Genomic DNA, 23,774 nt, shown 5'->3' with positions numbered 1-23,774 from the left:
AACGTTAAGCTCTAATGCAATTGCATTATTATCGTCGACGTGCAACGCGTTCCGCTAGGACAATAACGATTACGCAGATATCTACATCTACACGGAATGCTCGTGTCTCCATCATTGGTAGTAGCAATCCTTGTTTCTCATAGGAAAAAGGAAGAGAATTTTATGGTGTTTGAGAACAAAGATTCGCGAGTTGAAGAGAGAAGAAAGTCGTCGTTTTGGAGATAAATTATATTGTATATTGTTCGTGGAGTTTGAAAATTAATTAAAGGGAAGAAGGAAGCAAAAATGAAGACTACGAGTGAACAGAGAAAATAAATTATATTGTTGTATATTGTTCGTGGAATTTTAAAATTAATTGAAAGAAGAAGGAAGCAAAAATGAAGACTCGCACATTTGACAATGCAACGACGATTATTGTTATGTTAAATCGCATAACAGGAGTGAGGACACTCAATTATTCGAATACATGGTTTTGGTTGTTTTTAAGTCTTTTGTATAAAGCGATATTGATGTCATTTTTTCTGTATTCCTTGTATTTCGATTGGATATTCGACGAGACACTCACCTCTAATTATCTAGGACCTGTGGTGTACATGACTGTGTCGATTCTTGGCTATTTATCTGTTTTTACTATGCAAGTGTTGGGATGGAACTATTATAAGGTAGGTAGTCCAAAACAATACGGTAATTTTGCATATATTAAAATATTATTTTAGTTTAGAATATTATTGCAATTTAGAATATTAATGTAGTTCAGAATATTATTGTAGTTTAGAATATTATCGTAATTTGGAATATTATTATAATCTAGAATATTTATGATAACGATAATATACTCACAGATCAACAATATCCCATATTTTATAAAATTTTCAAAGAACCCCTTGCCATAAACAAAATCGTGAGCCATTATGCATCGTTTCGCATATTCTACAAATTCAACATTTTTTAAAACTATATTGTTTATTCTTCCTTTGCAGGAAATGACGCTTTTGAGACAGAACATCGCCGAAACGGAGCAATTTTTAAATAAAATGAACGTGGCGATCGATCATCGCAACATATACATATGGATCATTGTAATTTGCACTGCAAGTGTTATTAACGCTTTCTTGTACTGTGTAATTTATGTACAACTGGTACATTTACTAAAAGAACATACGATACTTATATTTACCGACGCAGTACATAGTGTTGTATTTTATATCGGTGGAATGGTTATTTTGGATTTCATGTCGCATGTTTGGTACGTGATGGATTTCTAAAATTATAAAAATTAAATGATGGCTTTAAAAATCGTTTGTATATAGCGTTTAATATTTAAATAATAGTGTAATAGTTCAATTATTATAATACTTGAATATCTAATGCGATAATAGTTGCATAATATTAAATATTATTCATATCGTATACCAGTTGGCTGGAAAGAAGCTTCAAAAAAACGAATGATCTTCTGAAGCATATCTTCATCGATGATTATTCTATAGAAACAGAAGACTTTAATAACAAATGTGATACTTCATGGCTGCAAAAATGTTTAAATGAATTATGCATCCAACATTTTTTCCGTCGAAAAAAAATTACACAATTCAGACGAACACGAATTATTGAACGCCAGTTGTGCACTATGGATAAAATTAGTATGCTTCAACAAATCAGGTATCGAGGACTGTATATTACAGTCTAAACAGTACACTTGGGTTCAGATTTTAATTACTAAAGATTAAATAAATAATTTATATTAATCAAGAATTTTTCTGGTCGAAGATACATTCACCTGCAATTGTGCTTAATTATGAAATTGCTGAACAAATTATTCAGCACTCAAATAATGCTCTACTCGGTATTGACAATTCACGGCATTATTGCAACGTTGTATTACGCTTACACGCAGTCATTAGTTATTGAAAATCCACGGGACTATAATTCACTGAGTATATTAAGCTTTTATACGTTCGACGCGTGCTACGTTTGGCTGAAAATTGTTGCAACGTGTTATATTTGCGAGAAGACCGCCAAAGAGGTAAGAAATTTACATTTAAAAATAAAAAAAACGAAAATTCTGTGATTGTGCAATTATTGCTCGCATTGTTAACAAATTTCGTTTGTACTTTTAGGCGAAGCAGATAGTACATATTATCCATGTGTGCTCCATACGTAATTTTAATATCGAGTTAAAAAATGAGGTAAGAGTGACCAAGCATATCGATTATTAAACTAAAAACCTTTACATGAATAGATTGTTTTTATAATCTTTTTGCTTTTAGCTCATACAGTTTTGTCTGCAAATTTCTTTGACTGAAATGGACTGCAAAGACACACATTTATTCTGGCTGAACGACGGTTTCATATTACAGGTAGATATGTTTCTTTAATCTATATAGAAAGTTGTTATTAAATAAACATTATTTTCTAAAATCAATAATTGTTTAAAAATATGTTGCAGAGCCTAGGTGGCATATTCACTTACTTACTGGTCCTCATACAGTGGAGTCAGACAATAGGCATCTCCAGATCAAGCTCTAATTTAACCACGTCCAACTAAACTTAATAATTATACAGAGCAACAAATTACAACATTTTTATTAAGATTACCATCAGCAGTAGAACTAAACTTATGCTTAAAATGTGTGGAAAATACCTTTATTAATTTTGGTTAGCCTCCACACATTCCTTAAAATCTCCTTTGTATATATTTATTAACAATTCTTTTATCCATATACTTAGAATTTGCAGAAAACACAGTTATTAATTTTAGTTGTTCTCTACATATTCCTTAATAATTTATTTATCAATTTATGCAACCCCTGAGGGTTCTATAACGCTTAAAATATAAAGAAGGGTAGTATGCAACAAAGAAGGGTTGAAACTTTCAATTTGTTCTCTACATATTCTATTATAATTATTTTAACAATTTTTGCAACCCTTGAGGATTTTATAATGCTTAAAACATAAAGAAGAGTATTATAGGATAAGGGAGGGTTGAAACTTTCAATGATCTCAACTTGAGACCAATACAGGCCAACAATTTAATCATGCACGATTATATGCAGCGTGTCTACCAAGTGAATAAACTATGCAACATCAAAGCGACAATTTTATTATTTAAAGCTCATTTGGTTGCAAATAGAATTTCATATCGCGTTGATATAGTTTTGTGCCCACAGAGGACAGCACCGTCCAGTCGGTGAATCGGAGCAAAATTTCTGTATCGACAGACCCATTACCGTGTGTCCGCGGCAGCAGTATGGACATGTGCTTCTCTGACCTATTAAAACATAACCTAGCCACTACAGTTATGTATATTTGTAAAGTGAAATAAAACCCCCGTCGTATCGTTTTATCAACAATTTCATCTGTAATTCCGGAGAGGATCGAATAAAGTTATAATTTATGTTAGATGTTTGTTTCACAAGATGCGTACGCTTTTTAACGCAGACAATTCCGATTCGGAGGGAGAATTGAAAATAAACACTGACTATGCCAAGAATTACAATAATTGGCGGCAGAAGGAGGAATTAAATAAACGTAAGTGTATTGTATATTTTATCGTTTTTATTAAAGATAAGTTTTTGATTAAATGTGGCAATTTTTCAGTGAAAACAAAGTATGGAGACATCAATGGAACCGCAGTCTCGGATGGAGATTCTGATACAGACAGCTCGACGTCCTCCGAGGAAGAAGAAGAAAATGTACTATTCTAATTTTATTTCTAACTATCTTTCGTCTATTTTATTCGAATCAAATTTATATTTACAGGAGGTGTCGAAACAGTTTGATAAAGACTTCTACAAAACCTTAGCTCTGTTAAAGAAGAAAGATGAAAATATTTATGATCAAGGTGTAACTTTCTTCGATGACACAGACAAAGTACAAGAGTCGTACTATGAAAGAAAAAAATCTTCTGATAAAACCAAGAAAGAGAAAGCTTTGTATTTGAGAGATTTTGAGAGGAACATTATGGTAGAACGCGAGGGTAAATTCAGTGACAGTGAGGATGAGTCTGCGATGAGAAAGAATAAAGAGAAAGCTAAGAAAGTGACGTACAATGAAGAACAAGAACAAATAAAAGAGAGTTTCAAGGATGTACTGAAGGACGAGGATGAAGATGACGATGGAGGCTTGCTAAAACCAAAGTCGAAGTCTGAGACAGAGAAGCGAAAGGTAAGTGACCGCTATATCTTCTAATTTTCGTTCGGAAAACATTGCTTGTTTTATTTAGGAAGAAGCAGATTACAAAGAATGGCTGAAAGGGCAAGCAGCGAATATAAACGAGAAGGAACAGGAAACGCTTAAACCTTTGCGCGATTTTTGGTCTGATCCTCATTTAGATACAAATGAAAAATTTTTGAGAGACTATGTATTGAATAATAAATACTTAGATAACGAATACGAGGACCCCGAATTCGATAGTAGCCATTTAATACACGACAGCGACGACAATTTATCGGAGGATGAAAAAAATATAGAGAAACAGGAAGAATTCGAACATAAATATAACTTTAGATTCGAGGAACCGGATCAGGAATTTATTAAAAGGTATCCACGTACCATGGAGAATTCCATGAGAAAGAAGGATACCCGTAGGGCTCAGAAAAGAATGGAGGTGAGACAGAGGAAAGACGAGGAGAAACTTAGAAAGCAAGAGGAGTTGAAGCAGTTGAAAGCGTTGAAGAGAAAAGAGATCGAAGAGAAGATAGAGAAGCTGAAAGAAATTACGGGAAACGACGATATCAAGTTTAATGATATTGACTTAGAGGGCGACTTCGATCCTAATGAATATGACAAGAAAATGACGGAAATCTTTAACGATGACTATTACGGAGCTCCTGAAGAGGACATAAAACCCGAATTCCCGGATATTGACGAAGAGCTCGAGATCGAAAGCACGTGGGACAATTACGATCCAACCGCGGAACACGTCGAAGAGGAATACAAAGAGCCGCACTGCGAGGATCCAAATTTTAATGTAATTTATTTACCATTAGATTTATACAGGTTTTATGATGCAGATATTACAAATATTCTATTCCTGGAATTTTAGATGGACGCTGATTACGATGCTTCCAAAAGCAATCGTACAGAAGAAACTGAAACTAAAAAACGGAAACGTAGACGGAAGTCGAAATTTGCCGAGTTGATAGCACAGGAAAAACCAAAGTTCGATCCTCAGCAATATAAATCTTACAGCGACTACTTTGACAAGTATTATTCCTTGAACTATGAGGACATGATTGGAGATATACCGTGTAGATTTAAATATAGAAAAGTTGTGCCCAATGATTATGGTTTGAGCGTAGAAGAGGTTAGTTCGAACTATAAAGTATTTTGCTGCATTTTAAGTATCAGTATTTTAATATATTTATTTAATTAGATTTTAGTGGCAGATGACAAGGAGTTAAATAGATGGTGTTCCTTGAAGAAAGCGCTTCAACACAAGCCCGAGCACGCGGAAGTAAACGACGTGCAAATGTACAAGAAGAAAGCTAGCAACGAAGCACTGAAGAGGAAGATACTCACGAGTTTGTACAAGTATGGATACCAAATGACACTATAGGTTTGAGGGAAAGATATGGGGGGCTGTTTTATTTATGTGAAAATATTTCAGGAACCCAGAGGAAGCAGAGGAAGAGGATGAAACGCAGAATGCCGCGGATACTACCGTCGCCGTCGACGAGGAGAACAAGGCAAAGAAGAAACGGCGCAGGGGGAAGAAGAAACAGAATACCCAGTCTACTACTGAACCAGACAAAGAAACATTAAATAAACCTGAGGTGGCGAAACAAAAGAATATAAATTCTTCAGATAACACCGCGAAAGATTCGAAAAAGAAAAATAAAGAAAGCGGAAAACGAGTACTGGTTGAAGAACAACCTGGTCAACAACAGTCAGCGGAACCATCGAAAAAGAAGAAGCGTAAAAACATGTCTGAAAAATCTAATACCAACGTAAGCACCGAAAATGAATCACACAAAGCTAAAGAAGTTAACAAACCTTCGAAAGGTAAGAGTACCACCGGAAGTCAAAGTAAAAGCGAGGCTGGTTCTAATCTTCCGAAGAAGAAGATGAAATTGATGGAGAAATTGAAAAACAAAAAATTGAACAAGAAGAAAGGAAAAGACGCCAAGCCGAAAGAAACTAACAATGATATCGCTTCGTTAAATCCGGAGAGGCTAAAAACGTACGGAATAAATCCAAAGAAATTGAAGAATAAATTGAAATACGGGAAGAAGCAACATTAACCATAATGTACTGTAAATACAATTTGTATATATTGTTTCGCACAGAAATAGATAATATTTCGTATACAAAAAAATTTAGTGTTGCATAGTAACTGATTTTATTATGTAAAATATATTATTAATAGTTTCGACTACTTTTTACCAATATTTAAATTAATTCCATCCATGTCATCCACATTCCCGTGGTATCCATTTATCAATGGCACTTTTTACCAGGCGTTATTAACCAAAAGTGGATATAATTTATTAAAATTACTTCTGTATTTTAAAAGATATACAATAGATTGTTAATGACAGTAGGAGGCATTGCACTATGGCTTTAAACATCTGAGACAGAAAAGCCCATAAGACGCGATCCTAAGTCCGCGGTGCAACCTGGTTTGGCATAAATAGAAAAAGGAGAAGGGGATAAACATTTGACAGGCAATTGGTTGGCCGCACCCTCGAGTGGGAGTGGCCGTGTTGGGGTGAATCCGTCCGACATGATAAACGATGTTTGCGGATTATTAGAATCGTAGCAGTCTGTTTAGGTTTGCTCTTCTAAAATCTCCATCTTTAATCCCGGCCATATGCTTCGATCGAAAAAGACGGCGCGCGGTCGAGATTTGCCGAAAGTCTGAAACCACCCTTAACATATACTATATACTGTACTATATGCTATAGTATACTATACTATATACTATACCAGCGCAATGCTGTTACTACTCTTCTCACACATAAACAAAGCAATAGTTTTCCATTCGATAACGCTATGTTATTAACACCTTGGCAATAATATAATTATTTATTAAGATGGCTGGTATTACAGGTTTTTTTATTTACAAAATCTAAATTTTTATTACTGAAGCCTGTGAAAGAATTTAAACAAATTTTGTGGTATTTATCTTTAATTTAATATATATGTGCTCAAGGAGAGTTGAGAGGCGTAGCCCTCGCGATCTGAATATTGCGTGCCGGTTAATTCCGTGCCCTATTATAGATAAATAAAATTGATAATTTTGTTTTGATAGTTTTGTCTCTATAAATCACAATAATTTAAAAAAAAAGTATTAATAATGATGCAATGCTTTCAATATTAATTCAATGACGATTCAATCCATTAGTTATCGTCGTAAACATTATTTTTTATTCTAAGCTGTAATGCAATTGCTTTCTTATCGCCGGGGGTCTGCAACAACAATTACTCAAATATGTTGACAGCATACCCCTGCTTCTTGATCATAGTAACCAAACGTTGTTTTTCGTTGGAAGAATGAACATAATTTGATAGTGCTTAGAAATAAAGAATCTCAAGTTTGGAAATTAAGTGTAAATTGCTCGAGGAATTTGCAAGATATCAATTGTTTAAAAACTGGAAAGGAAGAACGCGCAATGAGGACAGACACATTTGACAATATAATAGCGATCGTCGTTAGTATAAATCGCATAAACGGAGTCAGAACACTCAGCCATTCGAACACATGGCTTTGGTTATTGTTAAGCTTTCTATATAAAGTATTGTTAATACCGTGTTTATATTATGCTGTGTACGTCAACTGTTCTTTCGAATATCTTACACTAAATGATATGTCTTTCTTCATGGTTTGTGCAACATATATGGCCAACACGATTATTGTATTTTTGTCTGTTCTTACAACGCAGATATTAGGATGGCAGCATTATAAGGTAAGTAATTTAAAAGAATATATTTATTGCATATTTAAGTGTATATTTAAATATAATAATTACCTATGGGGTAGAAGGGTAGCTTTTATACTATAGAATTAAATTTCACATTTTATGAAGCATGTATTTTGTCAGTATTTTAGGTTGATTCTTTTGGGGTTGTTTTTTTTTATTTCTTAGATTTGTTATGTTTAAAGTTTTGTTAATATCTTTTTAAGTTTCGAGAAGAATTCAGTCTTCTAGGTCATCTTTTATACAATCTTTAAATTGATAAGCTTATTTAAAAATTCTATTAGAAATAATCAGTTTTAATGTTCCATAATAATTTATAGAGTATCGTACGATATTTTAGTTTAATAAGAATTTTATTATAAATATTTAAAGTATTATCATATTTGAAATACTACAATATTTGAAGTATTATCATATTTGAAATATTATCATAATTGAAATATTCCCAATTACAAAATATTATATTTTAATCTCAAAAACAAATACGTAAAAATACAATTATTTATATTTGAAATTATACTAATTTTATATTTCTTTTTTATAGGAAATGTCGCGTATGAGAAAGGGCATCGCCGAGACGGAGCAGAGCCTAATGAAACTGAACATTGTGATCGATCACAGCAACTTATGCATTTCGGTTCTCATAATTTGTATTGTTACTACTTTGAACGCATCCTTATACTGTTTATCGTATGTACATATGGGAATCACAGGCTCTATAGAACTGAGATATATACTTGGTGATTTATTACTTAATATCATGATCTATATAGGAGCAATGGTCGTGTTGGATTTTACGCTACATATTTGGTACATAATAATTGATTTTTAAAATATATACAACGCTGCACTATAAATAAGGGTTTCAAAAATCTTTTATGTAAATTATTTACTAAATCTGTTTTTTGGGTGACTCGTTTAAGCTTTCAAATTTTACTTAATTTTGCGATTTATTTAAGTAGAAATTAATCGACACTTCATCGTAGTTTCAATTGTATTTTATTTATATACACGTATATACTTTGACTTGCAGCAAATGTAAAATTGTTATAAAATACAGGGGACGATAATTATAATATTTCAATATTTAATGTAACAATAATTGAATAATATTCAATATCTAATGTAATAATAGTTGAATAATATTTTAATATTTAATGTATTAATAATTGAATAATATTCAATATGTAATGTAATAATAATTGAATAATATTGAATATTTAACCCTCGGAGTACTGCAGCACGGAGTCCTGTGCCGGAGTCATTTCTGACTCACACCGATACTTCACTAATACACATGAATGTTTACTCGAGCGCCTCGGTAATATGGCTCCGTCAGTGACGGCCGTTCGAGCTCTTGGCTTTGACTGGTATATTGTTAGGATATAGGACAATAGGAAAAAATAACACAATGAATTGTTGAAAGGAAAAAGAAGTTTTTTTACACATTTATCAAGTAATAAACCAATATAACAATAACAAAAATAATGAATAATAAATCAGTAAATATATATAATAGAACTCTTGGCGCACGACTTTCTCTCTCAAAGTGTTGTATACAACTAATCTGCCTCAAAGTCAGCGACGTTTCCCGTTTTGGTGTGATTATTGTCGGGAATATGGTACGTCATTATGGCGAGGCCGGTGTAAACATTGGCGGTCTCTCTGCTACTAACACACAGACAACTTCGGTACTGTATACGTTACAACGAGTCACGAATGACTCCGGCATAGGAAACGGAGGGTTAATGTAATAATAATTGAAAAATATCCAACATTTTTACGTAACAGTTGGCTGGAAAGAAATTTCAAACAAACAAATAATCTTCTGAAGAAATTATTCATCGATGATCACCCGATAGAAATGGAAAACTGGAACAACAAAAGGGGTGTTTCATGGTTGCAAAAATGTTTGAACAGACAATTTTTCTGTTCAAGAAAAATCACACAAACCAGACGAACACGAACCATGGAACACCAGTTGCGCACTCTGGATAAAATAAATGTTCTTCAACAAATCAGGTATCGAAGATTACATTTTACAGTTTAAAAAATTTACGTGAGTTCAGCTTTTAAATAAATGATTTATACTATTTAAGAATTTTTTATTCGTAGATACATCCACCTGCAATTGTGCATAATTATGAAGTTGCTGAACAAAATATTCGACACTCCAATAATGTTTCACTCGATAGCGGTGATACATAGTGTTGTCATAAATCTATATATTATTTATATAAATATTTTCGCTCTGCATTCGTCGATGATGGATTCGATGAATCTGATATTCTTTAATGTACTGAATACGTTCTACGTCTGGTTGAGAGTTGCTGTGACTTGCTATTTCTGTGAGAAGACCGCCAAAGAGGTGAGAATTTTATTTAAAAAATTATTAGAAAACATTACTCAACAATTTTGTATGTATTTCTAGGCGAAGAAGATAGTACATATTATGCATGTATGCACTATACATAATACTGATGTCGAGTTGAAAAATGAGGTGAGAACAAATAGACGCGTCGAATATTTAATTAAAAAACATAAATAAAGATTATAGGAGCAAGAAATAATTTTTATTTGAGGAAAGAAAAAGACTTTGAGATTCAAATATCGTAATTAATTAATAACTAATCAATAACTATAATATAATAATTATGTAACTATAACTATAATAGGATGAAAGAAATAAATAGAAAATTTTTCTATAAAATGCAAAAAGTAAGTAGTAATGTATTGTTTAATTTGCTTTTAGCTCCTGCAATTTTGTCTGCAAATCTCTTTTGCAGGAATGGACTGCGAAAATGTACACCTCTTCCGGTTGAACGACAGTTTTATATTACAGGTAATTGTGTTTCATTTGTTCACATTAATGTATTAATTAATGTATTTATTATTAAATGAACGTTCCCAAGAAAATAATAATTTTTGAAGAAGAAAAAGGGGGACAGTATTACAGATCTTATAGTAAAGTATTATAAAGGGTGTCCCAAAAGTCACGCAAGATTTGAATTTGGCGCCATTTGTGCGGTAAAGTGTTGCCGACCAAAAAAAAAATACAGAATGACAGCTGACAGTTCAGGGTTATTAAAGATGGAGCGCTACACAAAAGAACAACGCATTTTTATTGTTGAGCAATATTTTTCAAATAATGAAAGTTTCGCAGCAACAGTTCGCAACAACATGAGGCTCATTTTCATCTTGATGGCTTTGTTAATCGACAAAATTGTCGCATTTGGGGTTCAGAAAATCCACAAGTGATTGTTGAAAAACAAATGCATCCACAACGTGTAACTGTTTGGTGCAGATTTTGGGTCGGAGGCATCATCGGACCATTCTTCTTCGAAAATGCAGCTGGTCAGGCAATAACGGTTAATGGTGCTCGCTATCGCGACATGATAATCCAGTTTTTTATGCCAAAATTGCAAGATATGGATGTGGACGGCATGTGGTTTCAACAAGACGGTGCCACATGCCATACAGCCCGAGAAACAATTCAATTACTGCATGAGTCATTTCCTGGTCGTGTAATTTCCCGTTTTGGTGATCAGAATTGGCCGCCCAGATCATGCGATTTAACGCCGTTAGATTTTTTTCTTTGGGGTTTTTTAAAGTCTAAGGTTTATGTCAACAAGCCCACGACCACCCACGCCTTGAAGGAAGAAATTGAGTGCTGTATCAACGAAATTCAGCCACATCTATGCAAAACAATCATAGAAAATTTCAACAAAAGAGTGCGTATGTATCAGCAAAGTCTTGGAGGCCATTTACCCGATATGCTATTCCATACATAACCCTATACTGTATACTATATAAATTAATAAAAAATTTAGAATTTTTAATTATAAATCTGTGTTTTCTATCCAAATTACTTCTTGCGTGACTTTTGGGACACCCTTTAGTTTTATAGTAAAAGTTGATATTATCGTACAATAAAAATATAATTCTAGGAACAGATGAAACTAATCTTTATTAATTTTCGAATTGTTTTGTTACAGAGCATGGGTGGCATAATCACCTACTCTCTGATCATGATACAGTGGAGTGTGTCATTAGGCGTATTCGAATCATGGTCTAATTCAACCACGTTCAACCAAAGTTATTAATGATGCTGTGCAATAGGTATTAATTTTACTTTTTATATTTTCATAATGGGTACACGAAAATGATTTTTATTAATCTTGAGAAATTATATATTTTCAAAAATGTCTTAGCTTGAAAAAGTTCTGTTTTATCAGCAGTAGCTATGGAATTCTTCAAACCCTTTTAAATATGTCAAATGACGTGTTCTTTACAATATTAATCCATTTAATATTTTAACAATTTATCTCTAGGGAGTCTAGAAAAATTATTATATAATAAATGCTCTCATTCGAGCAATGAGGTAAAACGAAGCACCCATATAAAATTGTGTACAATTATAAATCTTTATTTCTATGAATTTTTGCAATTAGTATAATAATAATAATAATATCTCGAACAAAATTCCTTTCTTTCCTATACGTATATAATTAGGTGTTTCAATTTAGCCCATGCTAAAGAGCGTTTCATTTAGCCCCATAGAATCTACTCACAATAATATTAAATAATAAATATTAATTTACACATTAGTGTGAAATAATGCACTAAACAAAGCCTCGAAATACAGTTTAGCAACTATAATATTTAGATTCTACAGTCATAGAATTAGTACTAAATGTTATGTAGAATAAAAGTTTGTAAAAGTGGATGAGGGTGCAATAAAAAAAAACCATGAATTTTGCAAATCGCGAGATAGTCACGAGAACTGTTTCGTCCAATATACTATGTCATATACTATACCAATTTCATGCTACCTCTTATCTAACAAAAATCATCTATGCCCCGTGTCATCCAACCCCCACCCCCCACAACAAAAAAACATTAAAATATCTGTCCGCGCGTAAACACAGAGCCGTGGTCCCCGCGAATTCTATTCTAGTGACTGGAATAATTTAATCGACAATAAAGCCGAAGTATCCCTTACGAACGTTAGTTAACGAGAGGGGGAGAGGATTAGGGAAGGATGGCAGGGCACTTGCATAGCTCGTGTGCGTCCCCTTGGGTGCGATATATCAATTCTCCTTTTACCCTAGGCCGAGCGATACGCAGTAGCAGGTGGCTACTGACGGACCGCGTCGTTCGCACCCTTAATTCCCAATTAATGTTACACCCGTTGTAAACGCGTGTCCGACGTTCTTCGACCACCGTGACATTCTTTCCTAGACTATCTACTTCATCCTAGTCGTCCTTATTTTAAGTGGAAGATGACGGAAATTGTTAACGAAACGATTTTATCGAACATTTTGCATTACTTCTTTTAAGAGTGACACTTTTCACCCTTAGGCATTTTTTAACGATTATTATTATCCTATTATTATATCATATTATATTACAGTACATTATATTATATTCTACTATGCTATATTATTTTTTTAACAGACACAAAAATTTATTTATCAACGATTTTATTGAACAGCTTGCACTACTTCTTTTAAGGGTGACACTTTGTCGCCTTTAATTATTTTTCGACGACTATTGTTATCCTATTATTATATTATATTATATTACAGTACATTATACTATATTGCACTATATCATATTACACTATACTATATTATCTTTTTACCAGATACGAAAATTTATTTATCAATGAATATCCCACCGTGCTTACAAAAATAACCGGGGGTAGACTATATTATTAGTACTATATTATTAGGATTATATTATTGGGACCTTTTGACGTTTTAGAGTCATCACTAGAGTGCAGAGGGTTAATACAGTATAAGGGTTAATATAAATTTTTAAAATTGAATCTTTATTAATATAAAGATAATCTTGGGACCTCTTGACGCCTCAGAGTCACTACTCAAGTGCAAAGGGTTAATATAGTATAAGGGTTAATATAATTTTTTAAAATTGAATCTTTATTAATATAAAAATAATCTTGGAACCTCTTGATTCCTCAGAGTCATCACTGGAGTGCAAAGGGTTAATACAGGTTACCGAGTTATATATCTAGGATCGCACCTATCTTTTCGCACGTATCATCCTCTTTATCTCTTCGCCGGTCACGTCTTCCTCGCAACCATAGGATCGATTAGATCCCCGCCAATGGAAGAATCACTTTCGCCGAATTACAAGCTATCGAGTTTCAGGGTTACCGAATTTCATGGACTAACGCCTCCATCTGGAATCGCGCGCTAGGTGCTTAAGGGGGGTGTAGTATAATTGGGACATCATCCCTGTCCGCGTTCTAATTGGCGGAAAATTGTTTGGCGACGGTTTGGGGGACTGCACCACCTGGTTAGAGATTCTCGAATAGAGTTGCATTTGATTTATATTTTTCAGTTGAGACTGTTTTTATTAACAAGTAGAGAAGAAGAGATCGTTCTTCTGTTGGATTGTTTATTTTTTAAGGTACTTCTTATCTTTGTTAAATTATGATTTTTTCGGAGATGATTTCTCTATTATATCCATTACACTTTGCATCGGGGAATTGACGTTTCTTCTTTCTTTTATTTAATAATACTTCTACCTCCTTTTAATGTTTAATTTTACATTTGAATGATTAAATATTAAGTATTTAGGTATTTAAATATTAAGTGTTTAATTATGTAAATATTAATAAAATTTACATTTTATATAATTGTACTTGTCAGTGTCAATTTTCTTACATCATTTGTATAGCGTTTGCTGGCACGGTCGTATTTCCAACAACTCTGCCGGGCAAATTGACTTCGCTCACCTGAATTAGGATCACTAAATAGGTGCAGATTGTGCCTATCACCTGAAAGTGGAATGTTTGAATTTATATTTATATTTCTTTATTAGAATTTATATTATATGTTAATAATTTGTCGTGTAATAAACGTACCCCTTGAACGAACGTTTCGTCCAAATAAAAAAAACCACAGGCGGTGAAAACCAAAGGATTCTGGACCATCTGTAGGCTGAAGTCTCGAATCTAAAACAAAGCATTCGGTAAATATAATATACATATATGTATAGATCATTGTAATTTCAATCTTTTATTTTTCTTTGAATTATTTTACTTGAATACAGTAAGTGACTAAAAACTAGGATAAGTATTAAGGAAATTTAAGAATAATGATATAGCGTCTTTAAGTTAGGAATACTTGTATTGTTCTCTGCAATTGGTGCAGAAGTATTTAATTTAAATTAGTTTAGATATTGATATGAATTAATTTTGATATTGGTTCAGATTAATTTTGATTTTAAGTCAATTTGATTCTGATATAGGTTTAAATTAATTTTGACATTGATTCACATTAATTTTCATATTGTTTCAAATTAATTTTCATATCGTTTGTTAGTGAAATTAATTCTGATTTCTATTCAAATTACTCCTGATTTTGATCCAAATTAATTTTGACTCTTAGTCAAATTAATTCTGATTTGTATTCACATTAATTTTGTTATTAATCCAAAATTAATTTTAATTTCTATTCAAATTAATTTCAATTTCGATCTTAATGTAAAGACTCTATAGTATAATTATAATAATATTTTCCTACCTCAGCGCGGAATTCTTTGCTGGTCGAAGGCTCGTAAAGCTGGCAAACAAGTTCGCCAGTGTCCGAAGCCTATAAAAAATTGCAATAAATAATAAAAATAGTTGCATCTATTCCCGATAAAAATTGAACCATTTTTCGCGTCTCACCTCAGTGCTAGTCTTAATGCACACGTGGCTCACTGTAAAAAGTTTGGAGAAGTTGAATAATATCCAGACGAACAGCATCACCAACAAATTTTGTATATATTCCACGAACGTATCAGCAAAAATAGTTCGATAGGCGCAGAACAACAATACAGTGAGGAAGACGAAGGTGGTGGACATCGTCAGTAAAAGTTGCATTCCGTAGAAGTCGTTAATGATTCTGGCAATCTTGACCAATTGCAGGTGAATTTGTCTTTGATCAAAGAGAGTGAGAGAGAGAGAGAGATTTCATTTAGCATTCTTCTAATTATTCTTCTACAGATTAATAATTCGAACAATCGAATTTACTGTATTATTCTACGAGCGATAAACTAATGTTCTTTTCTAAATTATTATTAATACTTGCTATCTGGACCTCACTTTACCGCCTTCATCGTGTTCGCGTTCCCATTGATAACACGAACACCTTCTTGTCCAGGCGTCGCCTCTTCGAAATCATAGGTCATCTTTGGGATCTCTTTATCCAATGATGAATCAATCGACGTGGTCAGCATCACGTGCAGGAGATTGTTTAGTTGATTGAACTTTATCCTCAGATAACTGTTTCAAAATATATTAAGTTATAGTATATTATATTAGTATATTAGGAAATTATTATTAGTTACTAGATTCCTGGATTACAAGCATACTTTTATATGCCACAGGTATATGATCTTACAAATTAATTTCTTTGAGGGTTAATTCAATTTCTTTGAAGGTTGATAATAAATTTAAATGAATAATATATAAAAGTTCAGTGATATTTTAAAAATAATTGGCTCAGGTTAAGCAAGATTAATTTTATTCGTAATGACGTTACTATTATTTTAAAAATCTATAGTAAAAAATATATCCTATAAATATATCAAATAAATCAGATATCATATTTGTATTTATTTATGGCTATTATTATTTATCAATTCTAAAAAATAAGGATCTATTGTATTATATATATATTACATTATATTTCTGTGATATATGATTTAGATATATTTAATGCTACAGATATATAATAAAATAGATCATTATTGTATCATATATGTATATATTACATTTCTATGACATATGATTTAGGTATATTTAATGCAATAGACATTTAATACAATAGACCCTTATCTTTTAAAATTGATAAATAAATAGCGAGCTAAATACATCACAGAATTAATTACACTTGCAAGAAGATGAACGTTTTGTCATAAACTTTTAAAATCCCTGGTCTAATAATAAATATTGCATACTTGATCCAGAAGAAGAAAGTAGCATCGAACGTCAGTACCAAAAGTGCCGGAAAATTGAATCCGCACGCGGCGAACAGTTTTAAATATAAGGGTAGCCGTGGTTTCAAATGCATGTGCCAACTAACAATCACCGATCCTGAAACACATGCACTGCACACTGCAATTATCTGGAACTGTAGCTTATAGTGCCGCGAACGTTGCATCGACATCCCCATGTTCTCCATTCTGTGGTTGATTGTTTCCAATAAATCGATCGCTTCGCGTATTTTCTAACCAACGAAATTTTCGATAAATACTTTTATTAAATTATATCATCAATTATGTAAAGTCGGTATAAAAATCATTCGTGCATTTTTTAAAGCGAGATAATTTTTTTTATTATAATAACTTGGAATTTTCTTAGCCTTCAATTTAATTAATATTTTAAGGAGATTAGTTTACTAAATAATGGCTAAGAAATTGTATAAAATAAATTGCAATTTGTTTGCGTCGCGAAGGAATTAAATAATATTTTCTCAATATTTTTCACTGAGTTTAGGACGAACATTCAAATAATTTCGTAGACTTCGTTAATTAATAGTCACGTTAAATAATTATTATATTCGTTGTAAGCTAATAATTTTTTTAATTTGCAAACAATTTCCAGCCATTGTCTAGTAAATTGACATTCCCCTAACAACCCTTAAAAATTACATCGTTCATTTTTTAAAATATTATTCTGTTTCAAAAGGTTTACGAATACTTTCTATACTGACTGTATATGAGACACAAAACCACGCATCGGTAATTAAATAAAATCAAGGTATTTAAATAAAACCAAACTGAATAAATAAAATCGAACTAAGTAAATAAAATTACAGTAATTAAAAGAAGACCAAAGTAATTAAATAAAACCAAACTAACTAAATAAAATAAAACTAACTAAATAAAATGAAACTAACTAAATAAAATAAAACTAACTAAATAAAATAAAACTAACTGAATAAAACGAAACTAATAAAAATAAGATGAAATAAAAAGCACTCTTACCTCGACATTGATCCTAGCCGCGAACATGAGTAAAATCGACAGCAGTACAGTCCAATAAAAGAACGTCATAAACATCGCGGAATGCAACCCCATGTCAGTCTGAAATATCATCAGCTTGGTTTGCGCATAATAACAGAAAACGACGACGAACACGGAATACAAAACCGTATACACCATCTCCGCCAATCGCCACCACGTGTGCTTCCCCTCGGACAGATCCAAGTAACCGATCCCGGTCAGAATATTCATATAACGCAACGGTCTCGTCATTTGCAAGAATGTCTTCTGCCGCGACATTTCTTTACGAAACGCATCGGAACAGCTCCGACAATTCACTGTCTTTCCACCGGTTTCTTCGTCCTCTTCTTCTTCCACGGCGACGAGGACAACGTTTATCATTTCCGCGAGCTTTCAACCGAATAGCCGCGTAATCAAATAATGGAAGAATGGGATCGTCTCACCTGTCAGGCGATATCGATTTTGTCGTTAGTATTTCATTACCATTATGCCGGGCGATTCAAGTATAATGAGATTGTTACGGTGACGGGTAAATTGTTTAATCAATTACGGAAATTGACGGCCGATGACGACGGGGGCGGTGGAAGCAAGGATGCGTCCTGCGTAATTTAACCCTTTATGGTAGAGTGACGAGTGAAAGGCGTCGTGGAAATTTTTACATCTCGTCGAAAAGGAATTTTTGTGTTGAAATACAAGTTTACAAATTTTAGAGTTCAAAGTGCAACTGTTGAGTCGCACAATATTATGCCAGGGATAAAATAAATAAAATAAAAGTAAAACAGATAGAATGGATGAAATAAATATTGTTTAATACTAATGTAATATAATGTATGATATAAGAATATTACTAGCTTTAATTATTCTACGATAACTGGTACCGAATAATATAGAATTCTCTTCCACGACATTTGATTTATTATTTCTCTAGGCAGAAGGAAATATAACACAACGTAATAACATAATTGTTATAAATTTATCGATTTTATTCAGTGCGCATTGGGTGAAAGGTTACAGGGGTTGCAAACGTAGGCACGAAATTATTTTCGATTGTCACACACAGAGGTCTTCTTTTCATAAATCAATAATTTTGGTAATACCAAATGTTCTGTTGTTAGTTTATGATCCACCTCGAATTATTTGAGAATAATAGTAGTATTGTTTAAACTTAAAGGCGGGATTTCCGGTTGCGAAGTCTGCGTCCATTGTATTAAGATGACAAGATACGTAGTTATCGAACTGACGCACTGCAACAGACAAAGATGCGCAAAAGACAAAGAAGCGCAAAAATACAAAGAAATGTCTTAGAATACTATAAAACAGTATAGTTTTTAGGTTCATTTTATGGCCAACGCACCTGTCGTATAAAGGTGAAACCCAAACGGAAGAACTCGGACTTCGTGTTGCCGATTTGGTTCAGTGATAATTGCAGAGAAAACTGTAGAATCTAGAACGAAAATATAGCAAAATTGTAGATCCATAAACAAATAGAAAAGTCTACAAATTAGTATTATCGAACAAATAACTTATTTTAACCTCGTCTTTTAATTCGGTGTCAAAGTCGGTGATGGAGCACTCGTGGATGATCTCTACCACGTTTTTCGTCTGTAAAAGGCGACAAGCTTTTGTTTATTGCAAATGGAATTTTGCGGAGACTTGAATAATAGAATTCATAATAATAGAACTAATAGAATATGTTACATATATATGGTATAATACAATATTGCATATAGTGCAATATTTCATAATATTGTATAATATTTGTGCAACTTGTATAATATTGTATAATGTATAATGATTATACAATATTTGTGATTAGCCAAAGAATTTACCTCCTTGACAGTGTTCTCGCAGAGATAGCTCATCACGAAGATCTTCATCCATACGTAAAGGCTATCCACAACTTCGATCAAAGCTGTGCCAACCACGAACGAGTTCACGTTGGGATCCTCGAATTCTATGTAGACTTGGTAAAGAATCGCGACAAGATTTATAACAGCAACAAACGAGTGAATCATTAGCTGCGAGTCGAACGTGTTGTTCACTGCTTTCATGATTCTGCACAGGTGCAGGTGGGTGCATCTTCGAGAACAGAATCATTAATGTTCTCATTATTTCTTACTTATTCGTAATATAAATTAAATAGTGATAATAATATAATTACTAATTTACAGTGCTATTATACTATAAATGAAATAATAATAATAGTATAATTACTAATTTATGGTACTATTTTGCCATGACTTAGTAATTATATTATTATTTAATTTATAGTATAATAGTACTATTATAATTACTAATTTTATAGTCAATGTAAAAGCAGAGAAAACCCGATGCAAAATACATAAAATATAGCTTAGAATTCCAAGTAACAATTACAGAATGATGCACAAATTTTATAATAGCAAATCGTAATAATTAATCGTTCAATTCTGGCACCTGATTTGTTGAAGCATGTGAACCTTTTTCACCGCCTGCAATTCGTTCTTCACGCTTGGAATTTTTTTTAAAGGGACAACTCGCGTCCTACGAACCGAATACCCAGGCATCCATTTGTTTATATATGTTTTAACAGTAGTCCGACTTGATTTCGTTTTAGCGAGGTCGTTGCACGAGTCCTCCGTCTTTATCTGATGACCGTCCACCAGGAACTTCTTCAACAGGTCGTTCGTCTGCTTGAAGCTGCATCTCAACCAACTGGTGAGTGAACATTTAAAACAAATATTAACAATTGCAGATCAGAATTTTTTAGTATTTTATAACGGAGCTGTGATCTATTATCTATGATATTTTGTGTTGTTCAAAGAAATAGAAGACATTTTGCATTTGATAAATGATGAATAATATTAGTAGGCCAGGTTTGGGTGCCTTGTTTCCTCAAAATTGGGGATCGATGGGAAGCATAGTATAGTATGAGTATAGTAAAATTCTAAATTCTAATAAAATGCTAGTAAAAATTCTAGATTCCATAGTATAAATTCTACTAAAAATTCTACCCTAATTAAATATGTAATTTTGTAATTACTATTTAATAAATAGTCTACGAATTTTTATTTTTATTTTTATTTTAATTATTGACTGTTAATCGCGACAAGATCGAAAGTGTTGAGATACTAAAAAGTCTACACTTTTCTCTGCGCCTTCTTTTCAATAACAAACGTTGGTACACTATCTATGCTATAGTATAAATTTAATATCATCCTCTATAATCCAGTATTATATAAATCTATAGTCTGTCAAAAATAATTCACTTACCACACGTATGTCAAGAATTCCAGATGCACTTGCGCGCCGATGTTCGATATGTGATTGAAAAATACTTGTTGCAGCATCAAATACATATCCCATACTAAATAACCGCACAAACCATAAAGCAGTAACATGTGCAAGAACGTGACACTGTAGATCGCTATTATCCAGAAGAGTATTACGCGATAATTGACGACAACGCCTAGCTTTGTTATAGTCTCTTCCAAGTCGGCGATCCTTCGGTTCAGTACTGGAACCTCCTTAAACAAGGATGATAGTGTTAAATTGACATCCGAGAGCGGTATTAACCCTTTCGATACGCGTGAGTACTATAATTGGTTTATAATAGTTTGTGAGTAATATATACCTAATATAATAGAATACGATATGATATAATACAGTAGAATGCAATACGATACAAATATTATTACAAATAAAATACAGTAATAGAAAATACACTATAATACAATAAAAGAAAATAGAATATAATATAATTGAATTTAATAGAATATAATTCAATATAATACGGTAAAAGAAAATGGAATATCATAGAATAGAATTTAATACAGCATAGTTCAATATAATACAGTGAAAGAAAATAGAATATAATATAATTGAATTTAATACAATATAATTCAATACAATACCTTAAAAGAAAATAGAGTATAATAATAATGATACTAATAGTATAGTATAGAGTATACTACAATGCATTTCAATAAAATGCAATAAAATAAAATATATTACAATATAATTAAATACAATATAGTCCAGTGGAATACAGTAATATAAAATGTATTATAATACAAAATAATTCCATAGAAGACAATAAAATAAAGTATATTATAATACAATATAATTCAATGCAATACAAAATACAATAAAATCAAATATAATGCAATGCAATATAATACAGTGAAAGAAAATAAAATATAATATAATATACTATAATATGAGACTATAAATGAGACGTCGATCCCTGTCGTCACTTTAACGAAAGGGTTAAGAACGCTTGCTCCTAATCAAGTCCTACCTCCGAATGATAGCAGCCCAATGCATGTATACAAATGAAGCACAAATAATTGGCGACTCTCAGCGACAAATAAACCACACGATCCACCCCCAACAAGATCGTGGACAGTCTGTATAAATAAATCAAGTACATAACGTAACTCACAGAGAACACTACGAACATTTTATAAGCATAATTCAACAGGCTCCAAAATCTCGAGTCGGAATCGCGCAGCGGTCTCAACGCTATTATACGGTTCACCGCGACTATTATCCGAGTTGCGCTCGAGAAGCTAGTTACTTGCATTGTTGCACTCTTTTTTTGCAATAAATTTCTCTTTGACGCAGCGTTGTAACTATTACAAAATTCTATCAATGATTTTTCATCCCTTGTGAAATATATTCTTGTTTTATTATTTATTTTATCATCGCAAATATTTGGCGCTTTTAATCGGTGCTGTTGATACACACACTGTAGATTGTTGCTATTTAATTGGTCCTTCGTCTTTTTTTTTCTAAACAGTTTATTAGACGATTTTTTTATTTCTTTTTAATTATATTCTTGTTTTACTATTTATTTTTCCACCGCAATATTCACCACTTTTAACTCTTACTGTTGACAGATACTATAGATTGTTGCTTCTCAATAGATCCTACGTCCTTTTCTCTTTAATAGTTCAGTAGATTTTTATTTAAATGATGAAGTAGATCACTCTATCTATTATAAAAGACTTCTCTTCGTTCTTCTTTATTTATTCAGCGATTCTGTTTTTTATACTCGAATTGCAGCAACATTTTCCATTATTTTCCACGTTTCTCACCTTTCGCTATAAAATCTTGGTTCACAATTAAACATTCATTAATTGTCGCGATATACCACGTGGATCCGACTGTTTATCACGACACAAGCTTGTTTGCTTCCTTTTTCACACTGGTATCGAATAGAGGCCTGCACACATCCGCATAATTGTAAAGGGTTCGCCGACGGTGTTCACGTTTCCCGTAAACGACGAACAGGCAATTCATTTGCCTTGAACGTCGCGAGGCGATCACGTATGTCAAGGAAACACGATGGACTGTGTTCGTCGTATTACTGAATATTGCGTTCACTTCGGAAGATTGCCCGGGAACGTACTTTACGAATGTTAATGGAATTTATTATCGATGCGTACTTCGCTAGCGTGAAGCAGTCGGCGATAATGGCTATTGTTATATTACAGTGGCTACTTATTTGGCAAGAATTGCAGAGTGAAAAATTAGCGTTAGGCACAATCAATTTCGAAAGGGTGGATCAGCTTGTTTGTTAGGAATTTTATAATTTTAAAGTAACAAGGATAGTTTGAAAAATTCATTTTGGTATTTAATTTAGGCTTTTAAGGGGCGCGTGGTTGCTTTTTTTTATGTGATTCGAAAAGAAGGTTTCGAGTTTTAGATTTTTGTTTACTCCTTTTATAATTTTAAAATAGCGAGGGTGGTTTGAAAAATTTATTTTGGTATTTAATTTAGGATTCTAGGGGAGGCATGGTTGTTCTTTATGTGATTCTGCGTTATGGGATTCGATTTGGAACAGAAGGTTTC

At 32.6% G+C, this 23,774-nt stretch overlaps 5 protein-coding genes across 5 annotated transcripts; 3 read left to right on the top strand and 2 right to left on the bottom strand.

Annotated features, from left to right (window-relative positions):
• The first annotated feature begins 1,156 nt into the window (after positions 1 to 1,156).
• Positions 1,157 to 2,803, top strand: LOC144469764 (uncharacterized). The gene is made up of 6 exons (XM_078180364.1): positions 1,157 to 1,246; positions 1,417 to 1,659; positions 1,768 to 2,023; positions 2,118 to 2,186; positions 2,268 to 2,357; positions 2,447 to 2,803. The coding sequence occupies exons 1-6, from the start codon at positions 1,215 to 1,217 to the stop codon at positions 2,543 to 2,545; spliced, it is 789 nt and encodes a 262-aa protein (XP_078036490.1). The 5' UTR covers positions 1,157 to 1,214; the 3' UTR covers positions 2,546 to 2,803.
• Positions 2,804 to 3,240: 437 nt separating this feature from the next.
• On the top strand, positions 3,241 to 6,370 carry LOC144469843 (protein KRI1 homolog). The gene is made up of 7 exons (XM_078180525.1): positions 3,241 to 3,528; positions 3,598 to 3,692; positions 3,760 to 4,164; positions 4,223 to 4,969; positions 5,045 to 5,305; positions 5,375 to 5,532; positions 5,609 to 6,370. Exons 1-7 carry the CDS (start codon positions 3,417 to 3,419, stop codon positions 6,240 to 6,242), a joined length of 2,412 nt encoding a protein of 803 aa, XP_078036651.1. The 5' UTR covers positions 3,241 to 3,416; the 3' UTR covers positions 6,243 to 6,370.
• Positions 6,371 to 8,466: 2,096 nt separating this feature from the next.
• On the top strand, positions 8,467 to 12,022 carry LOC144470446 (uncharacterized). Its single transcript, XM_078181576.1, has 6 exons — positions 8,467 to 8,729; positions 9,711 to 9,941; positions 10,035 to 10,287; positions 10,351 to 10,419; positions 10,672 to 10,761; positions 11,915 to 12,022. The coding sequence occupies exons 1-6, from the start codon at positions 8,467 to 8,469 to the stop codon at positions 12,020 to 12,022; spliced, it is 1,014 nt and encodes a 337-aa protein (XP_078037702.1).
• Positions 12,023 to 14,607: 2,585 nt separating this feature from the next.
• On the bottom strand, positions 14,608 to 18,320 carry LOC144470441 (uncharacterized). The gene is made up of 7 exons (XM_078181560.1): positions 17,922 to 18,320; positions 16,893 to 17,161; positions 16,036 to 16,215; positions 15,619 to 15,868; positions 15,473 to 15,541; positions 14,812 to 14,901; positions 14,608 to 14,724 (listed from the first exon to the last, which is right to left on the bottom strand). Exons 1-7 carry the CDS (start codon positions 18,318 to 18,320, stop codon positions 14,608 to 14,610), a joined length of 1,374 nt encoding a protein of 457 aa, XP_078037686.1.
• Positions 18,321 to 19,072: 752 nt separating this feature from the next.
• On the bottom strand, positions 19,073 to 22,503 carry LOC144471607 (uncharacterized). Its single transcript, XM_078183829.1, has 7 exons — positions 22,219 to 22,503; positions 21,192 to 21,445; positions 20,376 to 20,633; positions 19,769 to 20,018; positions 19,473 to 19,541; positions 19,294 to 19,383; positions 19,073 to 19,183 (listed from the first exon to the last, which is right to left on the bottom strand). The coding sequence occupies exons 1-7, from the start codon at positions 22,501 to 22,503 to the stop codon at positions 19,073 to 19,075; spliced, it is 1,317 nt and encodes a 438-aa protein (XP_078039955.1).
• Positions 22,504 to 23,774: the final 1,271 nt, after the last annotated feature.

Source organism: Augochlora pura, chromosome 1 (assembly GCF_028453695.1).
Source record: "Augochlora pura isolate Apur16 chromosome 1, APUR_v2.2.1, whole genome shotgun sequence".
In the NCBI taxonomy this organism is placed as follows: Eukaryota; Metazoa; Arthropoda; class Insecta; order Hymenoptera; family Halictidae; genus Augochlora; species Augochlora pura.
The sequence above is the reverse complement of the archived record's forward strand: the minus strand, read 5'-3'. Positions and strand labels throughout refer to the sequence as shown.

What these genes read in the sequence shown, in the direction of transcription:
- LOC144470446 (XM_078181576.1), top strand. Translation starts at nt 8,467, where the DNA reads ATGTCGCGTATGAGAAAGGGCATCGCCGAGACGGAGCAGAGCCTAATG. An exon ending in AATGTTCTTCAACAAATCAG is followed by an intron (nt 9,942 to 10,034) that starts GTATCGAAGATT and finishes TTTTATTCGTAG; the next exon opens with ATACATCCACCTGCAATTGT. An exon ending in ACGACAGTTTTATATTACAG is followed by an intron (nt 10,762 to 11,914) that starts GTAATTGTGTTT and finishes GTTTTGTTACAG; the next exon opens with AGCATGGGTGGCATAATCAC.
- LOC144469764 (XM_078180364.1), top strand. Translation starts at nt 1,215, where the DNA reads ATGGTTATTTTGGATTTCATGTCGCATGTTTG. An exon ending in GCGAGAAGACCGCCAAAGAG is followed by an intron (nt 2,024 to 2,117) that starts GTAAGAAATTTA and finishes TTGTACTTTTAG; the next exon opens with GCGAAGCAGATAGTACATAT. An exon ending in ATATCGAGTTAAAAAATGAG is followed by an intron (nt 2,187 to 2,267) that starts GTAAGAGTGACC and finishes TTTTGCTTTTAG; the next exon opens with CTCATACAGTTTTGTCTGCA.
- LOC144469843 (XM_078180525.1), top strand. Translation starts at nt 3,417, where the DNA reads ATGCGTACGCTTTTTAACGCAGACAATTCCGATTCGGAGGGAGAATTG. An exon ending in GAAGGAGGAATTAAATAAAC is followed by an intron (nt 3,529 to 3,597) that starts GTAAGTGTATTG and finishes GCAATTTTTCAG; the next exon opens with TGAAAACAAAGTATGGAGAC. An exon ending in CCGAGGAAGAAGAAGAAAAT is followed by an intron (nt 3,693 to 3,759) that starts GTACTATTCTAA and finishes TTATATTTACAG; the next exon opens with GAGGTGTCGAAACAGTTTGA.
- LOC144471607 (XM_078183829.1), bottom strand. Translation starts at nt 22,503, where the DNA reads ATGCAAGTAACTAGCTTCTCGAGCGCAACTCGGATAATAGTCGCGGTG. An exon ending in GCGAGAACACTGTCAAGGAG is followed by an intron (nt 19,542 to 19,768) that starts GTAAATTCTTTG and finishes CGCCTTTTACAG; the next exon opens with ACGAAAAACGTGGTAGAGAT. An exon ending in GTTTCACCTTTATACGACAG is followed by an intron (nt 19,184 to 19,293) that starts GTGCGTTGGCCA and finishes TGTCTGTTGCAG; the next exon opens with TGCGTCAGTTCGATAACTAC.
- LOC144470441 (XM_078181560.1), bottom strand. Translation starts at nt 18,320, where the DNA reads ATGATAAACGTTGTCCTCGTCGCCGTGGAAGAAGAAGAGGACGAAGAA. An exon ending in CGGCTAGGATCAATGTCGAG is followed by an intron (nt 17,162 to 17,921) that starts GTAAGAGTGCTT and finishes TTCGTTGGTTAG; the next exon opens with AAAATACGCGAAGCGATCGA. An exon ending in ACTTTCTTCTTCTGGATCAA is followed by an intron (nt 16,216 to 16,892) that starts GTATGCAATATT and finishes ATTTTGAAACAG; the next exon opens with TTATCTGAGGATAAAGTTCA.